General features: G+C 39.6%; 1 protein-coding gene across 1 annotated transcript; it reads left to right on the top strand.

Moving 5' to 3' along the window:
- The first annotated feature begins 687 nt into the window (after positions 1-687).
- On the top strand, positions 688-7,121 carry slc35b3 (solute carrier family 35 member B3). Its single transcript, XM_079576437.1, has 10 exons — positions 688-948; positions 1,870-2,111; positions 2,267-2,388; positions 3,275-3,429; positions 4,713-4,820; positions 5,375-5,472; positions 5,553-5,645; positions 5,768-5,879; positions 6,017-6,086; positions 6,649-7,121. The coding sequence occupies exons 2-10, from the start codon at positions 1,893-1,895 to the stop codon at positions 6,797-6,799; spliced, it is 1,128 nt and encodes a 375-aa protein (XP_079432563.1). The 5' UTR covers positions 688-948; positions 1,870-1,892; the 3' UTR covers positions 6,800-7,121.
- The last annotated feature ends 292 nt before the right edge of the window (positions 7,122-7,413 follow it).

The raw sequence follows: 7,413 nt of genomic DNA, 5'->3' as shown, positions 1-7,413 counted from the left end.
ACTGCTTGTCTCTCCTAAGACCTGAGTTGAAACTTTACTGGGAGTTTGGACGTCTCCAGCCAGTCTCCATGGAGATTTTGACTAAAGGCAGCCAAATATGATGTTAAAATAGGTTAGGTCCTGATCTACCGCAAAGCCTTCATCCCCACTGCTGTCAGACTGTACAATAAGACTGTGAAGTAACGCCGACTGTAACAAGTGAATTTCTCCTTTGTGAGATTAATAAAGGTTTATCTTATCTTATCTTATCTTAAATACATGTTAATGTCTTATCACTAGTCATTAGGATCATGTGTTGCATTCCTAGCAACATTATAACCCTAAATGTTACGCAGTGTGCCTTTAACCTTAAAAAAGCAAGTGACAAACAGAAAATACACAGTTACTGTTCAGTAATTTCTCCTCCTGGATCCATATAATACATTAGCTACAGTTTTTCCAACCAAGGGCATTTTGGTCAAAACTTAAATTAAAAGAAACACAGCATATTGGGATTTTTCTAATAACTAAGTCTGATTGTTTGCTGATCAGTGATAATCAGTGAGGGAAGGAGTACTTGGATTTTTGGTGTATGAACGAAATTTCCAAGGGAGATCTGAGACGGAAAAAGGTGTTGGGAACCACGGCATTAACTTATTTTTTTTTCATTATTTATATTTTGCTCACCTACTGCAGCCGGGGTGTCTCCACTGACCAATGAGGGCGCGGGTCAGAGGTTGAGGCGGAGCGGAAGTTGCTGGCTGCCTGTGGAACAGCAGCAACAGCTAACATTAGCCGGATAAGCACTCCTGCATCCATGTTCGCCCGCTGACACGAGGAGGTTATGAAGAAAAGCAAATGAAATGACCGAAAGATGAAGCCGCAACACCGAGGGGAATGAATTTCACCCGGACAGCCTCTGGAGACGAGGACACGTTGCCGTAAAGAAACCCGGAAGTGTTGTTAAAGGTAACAGGCTTGCTATATTAGCCTGCTAATGTAATTCATAATCTAACGAAAAGCTGGCCACACGTCTCTAAAATAAGCATCACCATAAGCCGATTTGCTTTTCCCGTGGGTCTTTTGATACGTGCTGTAGTGTCAAGTCGCTTAATCGCACAGTTTGCCTTTTAGCAACTGGCTGTGTGCAACAGAGCTGGCTAGCACTCCTTTCCTTGGAATCATGTTCAGTAAAATCTAATCATTGCATAGGCTGTTTATTTACCCCGTTTAAAATACCACCGAATATACAGTCTGGCTGAATTTAACTTCACTTTTGTTACTTGAAACATGCACAAGTTTTTGACGAACTGATTGAAAATGAATGAAATGTCATAAACCAGACCTACATCCTCCCCTTATTCTCTCATAGCATTTATAGACATTTTAGATAAAAACTGGTTAGCAGCATATTGTAATGTATTTTTTATATTCTGTCTTTTGTTAACACAGTCCAAATATAAATGCATAAGTTAAAAATGTGCAAAGTTCAATTTTAGATATGATTTTCAATAGAGTTCGTGATATTCCACAGTTACCATGGAGATCCGCCATCTTTGCAGCTGTTAGCATACATTCCCATTGACTAACATTGGCTAAAAACAGTATTAAAAGTGGAGAAAAAAGCCGTGGAGCAACTCTGTTAGCTGCTGAGTTCAGTATTTTAACTTTTAAAATCTCCATTAGTTTACAATTGCTGCTAATCCCATAATGCTTAGCGATATGACATCACATTCCCCAACTCTATAAGGTGTTATTGTGTTGAAATGGTTTAGTATCATGATGCAATAGTATAGTTATCGCAATATTCAAGACATTTATGAAGTATTACTCTTCTACATTTTTAATCACTTGACAAGCATCTTTTGTGTTTCTCTATCGGCCGTCCAGCCCCTATTGGAGCCGGTGACAGGATGAGTGGGAAATATGGCTTGGTGGGCTACAACAGTTCGCGGAAGCACATTTCCATCTCCATCCCCTCGTCGACGGAGCAGGTCATGTCTCCTCACATCAAGTCTGTGGAGGAGCTCAGGGTCCTGGGCATCAACCTGAGCAACTTCAGCGCACCCACGCAGTTTCTCATCTGTGTGGCTGGAGTCTTCCTCTTTTACCTCATCTATGGATACCTGCAGGTGCACTAGCAACAAGAGTGTTTTTCTAGTCAAATCTAATTTCAATTCTACTTCTGATAAGTTATTCTGCCTATAACTGTGAATAGCGTTTGTTTTGTTCATGCCTGTTCCTCTTAACCTAAAGTTTGTGTCTTTCTGGAATTTTCTCCATACAGGAGCTGATATTTTCTGTAGAAGGATTCAAGCCTTTTGGTTGGTACCTCACCCTGATTCAGTTTGGGTTTTACTCTACTTTTGGACTGGTCGAGCTTCAGCTGACACAGGACAAACGCAGAAGGTATCTTTGTTAATACATGTGTATTCACAAGTATTATTCAGCGCCATATTTAACCTCTTACCCCCCACCTGAGCCGAGCACATTTTCTTTAGTTTGGCCTTACCCAAATCTAAAAGCTTCTTAAATAGCGCCGAAAATGCAACAAAAAGAGTGAAAGAATAGCAACAAAAACATGATTAAAAATGATGAAAATTTAAAAATGAGCCACAAAAGAGCAGCAAAAATGTGCTGGAAAAGCAATAATAACAAAATAAAAAAGCCACAAAAACATCACAGAAATTGTGCCAAAACGTGACAAAGAAGCACCAAAAAGCAAGAGAAAAAAGCAAAGAATAAACTGACAAAATTGACAAAAAAAACAACGAAAACAAAACAAAAAAGAGACGAAAAGGCGGCGACCTTGCAACAAAAAGGTTCCAATCAGTTTTGCAGGTCTTAGCTTTCAAATAAGGCGTCACACTGGCCTAGGGCTGGGCAATTAATCAAAATTGAATTAAAATCGCAATCTCTACTTTGGTCAATCTCAATAATCGTCATGGGACTTTATAATTGACAGGTTTACAGCCGTTTCTTTGGCACAAACGGTACCAAGTTTGGGAGTTTGGACAAGACAATGAGACCTTTGTGCGTTAAATGAGACTTGATGAAAGCATTTGTTTTTGTTTGAGCTTAGGTTTGAATTAAAGATGTATCTGATTTTATGAATTGGCAAGATGTATTTAATTTATTATGGAAAAAATAGAATCAAATATCAAGATCGATCAGTGTGGGGAAAATAATCACCCAACCCTATACTAAGGCAGCGGCTAAGAGGTTAATACATTCTATGTGGCAATGCTTGCAGGTAGAATATTTTATTTACATTACGTGTTTTTTTTCCCCCCAGGATACCAGGAAAGACCTACATGATCATAGCATTTTTAACAGTGGGCACTATGGGCCTGTCAAATACCTCCCTGGGCTACTTGAATTACCCCACACAGGTCATCTTCAAGTGCTGTAAATTAATCCCAGTCATGATTGGAGGAGTGTTTATACAAGGTCAGTTTATACTGCATTTTCTAACATTCAATCTTCATTAGGGGTGCACAAATTTTCCAAAAAGTGTTGGGGTTATGAATTGTGGCTTCTTCTTTTTTTTTGTTTTTACTATTTGATCTCATCCAGGAGCATCAACATTTGAGAGAATATAAACAATTAAACTAATGTAAGACAGGCATGTTGGTCGATATATCTAAACTTCAGGATTAACAGGTTTTATTGTTGATGAGGTCCTAAATATACACAATATTTTATTTGCTGAGAAGTTTATATTTCTTAGATAATGGCAGTTTCGGTAATTTAAATTGTGATTTTGCTGCAGATGTCTCAAGTTGTCTAAACGTAAAATATCAGAGATTTATTAGCATTTTGGACACTGTTAGAAAATCTTGACCCATCTGCGAGATCTTTTGAGTCTTATGAAACCTTCGCCTTTTTAACTATAATTACTATCCTGACGAGGTACACTTTAAAGCCATTGCATTGCATGTGATTCCTTTGATTCAGTGGTCACCTTTCAACTCTTGGTACGGCCTTTTTTCATCACTGTTGTTGCCGGTTGTCAAGTGTCCAGACTCCAACATTCTGTCCTTTTATCCTACTCCCAGTCTTCTGAAAGTTCAGCGTCCTCAACGTCAAGCAGGTTTCGCCACGTACTTCCCTGCTCGGAGAGAGAACTGCGGTCCCTTAAGGGGTCTAGTTGGGAAACAGAACTTGTTCACTTGGTATGCGAAGGGGAAAGTGTTTCAGATGGATGGATAGAGCGGTGGAGTCAGGAGTAGCATCTGATGTTTGGCCCTTCAAAGGCAAGTGGAGGAATCAAAGCACATTTCGGCCAACCTGATGCAGCGTCCCCTTGTCAACCTCCGGGCACCCGTCCATCAGCCCTGTTTATGGAAGAATCCCTCACCCTGTTGTTTTGTTGTCCTGACTTTTGGGGAATTTTACATAGGTCTCAGAAAACCTCAGATAGAGGGGGGAATCTTTTTTCTTTACTTTTTGTTTTGTTTTTGTCTTTAGTCCAAAGCTAACCTCTGTGCTTTAAAGAGGTTGGGCTTCTTAAAAACAGATGCTTTTAAGTTGTGCTGGAGGCTAAGAGTCTCCTGTGCATAGACAAAAGAAGCTTTGACTGTTGCTTTTTCTTTACATTTTACACGTCAAGATATTTTTCCAAAAACTGAAAGGAATGTGTTTTCTGAAACATAGAATTATAACAAAATGCATTGATTCATTAATTTGTTCAATCAGTGATCTCTGTTTCTGAATCGTTTCATGTCTTTCAGGTAAACGGTACAATTTGGCAGATGTGTCTGCAGCCTTATGCATGAGTTTGGGCCTTATCTGGTTTACATTAGCCGACAGCAAAGTGGCTCCAAACTTTAACGTCACAGGTGAGATTTGGTAATATTTAATGCCACAAATATTGTCCTTACATTTATACAGTTACCTCTCAATCTTTTTAACATGTAAACTTCTTTGTAAATGATGTTACTGCTGCATTAGTATTTTCAAATTATTCATAAAATCAGACATCCATCCTATTTTAGATATTACATTTCTATAAATATATACAAAAGCATGAAGCATAGCCTTGTTTATAACTTTTATTTGGTAGATGTTTGTCTTGCTTTGAAGTTGGTGTAATTTTTTTTCTTGTACAACTGAAAAATGTGGAATTAGTAAGAAAGAGCCCAAAATGCGCATAATTAATCCATGTGAATAATCGGGATGTTCTGGAGGTATTTTGAGAGCGAGTTTGGGGAGACGGCTAAACATGTAAGCTCAATACCTGGACTTTCACGGCTTTTGAACAGGAGGAAATGGGTAGTGCAGCCTTTATGTAAATGTTCTGTTATTTTCTTTTGCATTTCTGTTATAATTTATTGATGATGACGATCCCTTGTCTTATGAGTCTTGAATCCTTTCTTTGTTGTTTGTCGAACAGGTGTTATGCTCATATCCCTGGCCTTGTGCGCAGACGCTGCTATTGGGAATGTGCAGGAAAAGGCCATGAAGCTGCACAACGGCTCCAACTCTGAGATGGTAGCGCTTGTTTATTTAACTGGAGTCGACAGAATGCATAAAGAAACGCTCTCCCTGCGCTCCCTGATGTTTGTTTACAGGTGCTGTATTCATACTCCATTGGCTTTGTGTACATCCTCATCGGCCTGCTCTGCGTGGGCGGGCTGGGGCCGGCTGTGGCCTTCTGCTCGGAGGTGAGACATAGGCTTGTTCTCATGCATACGTTTGAATAAATAACGCTTGTCTCTCTCACACTGTCTGCTGCTTTCTAATATGCAGCATGCCTTATTCATACATTTTGTTATTTTCTCCGCAGCATCCTGTAAAGACGTACGGTTATGCATTCCTGTTCTCTCTCACTGGTTACTTTGGCATCTCCTTCGTGTTGGCCTTGATCAAACTTTTTGGCGCCTTAGTTGCAGTGACAGGTTTGAGCAACTCTTAATAAAGTTTTCATCATTTGTATTCATTGGATAGACTAAAAAAACTTTTAAAATAAGCTACAGGGCAATATAAAACTTATTTCTCAAAATAGATAGTCTCAAATATGTTTCCTTGTTTGCAGTGACCACTGGGCGGAAGGCCATGACTATTATACTCTCCTTCATGTTCTTCACAAAACCTTTCACTTTTCAGTAAGTATCGGCGCCTTTTGACTTGAATCACTTTAGTTTTTGTTTTAACGAATGTCCACAGTGTCACCCCTGACCACAGCGTTGAAACTTGAGTTGTGTTCATGTTCTCAGTCCATGTTGGGACCTTGGACTCTCTGCTACTCAGTTTTCCTCTTTTTGACTTGTCTCTTAACCTCCAACTCCACACGGTCCAAGAGGTCTCATTTTTAGTCAAGTCCCTCTTCATAGTCTCTCCTCAACATACCAATAAGACGATAAACAAAGCTTTGGCCCGGGGTTTTAGTCCTGCTTACTAGTATTAGTATATCCTGGATCACTTCCTCCAGCTGAATATGCCCTCTGTGTCACTTAGGGTTCGACCAGTTTCAAACAGTTGTAAGCTATCATTATTACTTTTACCACATAACTTTATGTGCAATTACGTTAACTTCGCAGATTTGTTTTAAAGATCATAACGCTGCCCAACCTATGTTAAAAATACAAACAGTAACATTATTATTAGTCTTTGTGGGAAAAGTAATTGTTAATACTGTCTGACAGCCTTGGTCTTCTGGTCTTTCAGGTACATTTGGGGTGGCCTTCTGGTGCTCTTCGGCATCTTCTTGAATGTTTACAGTAAAAACAAAGACAAAATGAAGCTTCCCTCAATCAAGGACCTCAGGAGTTGGCTCATAGCAGGAAAGAAAGTCAGATTTCTCTCTCAAACTGTGTAGGACCAGAATGGACACGTTGAAAGTGCCATCTATATCACTGACCACGACTTCCATAGACACTGAGCCAAGGATGGGTCACTGTCGGACCCTTCACTCTCAAACTGTGCTATCCCACTGACTCTCCTCATACACCACTGGTGTAGGACTGAAGACTGATGATGCAGTGAACTGATGTTGTCAGTGGAGAGCTTTTGACAGAAACATTCCTGATACGGAGGACAATGCTGTGGATGTATAAGCTCTAAAGGGAAGCCAGGGACTTAGCTAACCAAATTGCAGAGTTTGCACTGGAAATGACTTGCATCTTTATGCACTTATTAAAGTGACGCGTCAAACTGAAGGATGTTTTTTATGTAAAGAAACATGTGAATGTCATGCTGTCGCCCTGACAACAGCACTCTGATAAAAGGAAAAGTTGCCTCCGCATGTGCCACAAACACAAGTCGTGATACGTAATCATTGTCTTGAGAAGAAGTTTTACACTATTAATAATTTATATCTGACTGTTCTAAATTGTGTCGTGAACATGATACTGTTTGGTGACAATGGGAGCGTGGAGATTCTGCTCCACTTTATATTAACTGCCACCGTTTGTTAATCATTTGGTAAAAGGT

The sequence above is a fragment of the Gobius niger genome (assembly GCF_951799975.1).
Source record: "Gobius niger genome assembly, chromosome: 18".
Taxonomy (NCBI): Eukaryota; Metazoa; Chordata; class Actinopteri; order Gobiiformes; family Gobiidae; genus Gobius; species Gobius niger.
This window is presented reverse-complemented; position numbering and strand designations above follow the sequence as displayed.

Coding starts and splice junctions, on each gene's coding strand:
- slc35b3 (XM_079576437.1), top strand. CDS start 1,893: ATGAGTGGGAAATATGGCTTGGTGGGCTACAACAGTTCGCGGAAGCAC. Junction 2,112..2,266: donor TCATCTATGGATACCTGCAG/GTGCACTAGCAA, acceptor TTCTCCATACAG/GAGCTGATATTTTCTGTAGA. Junction 6,087..6,648: donor ACAAAACCTTTCACTTTTCA/GTAAGTATCGGC, acceptor CTGGTCTTTCAG/GTACATTTGGGGTGGCCTTC.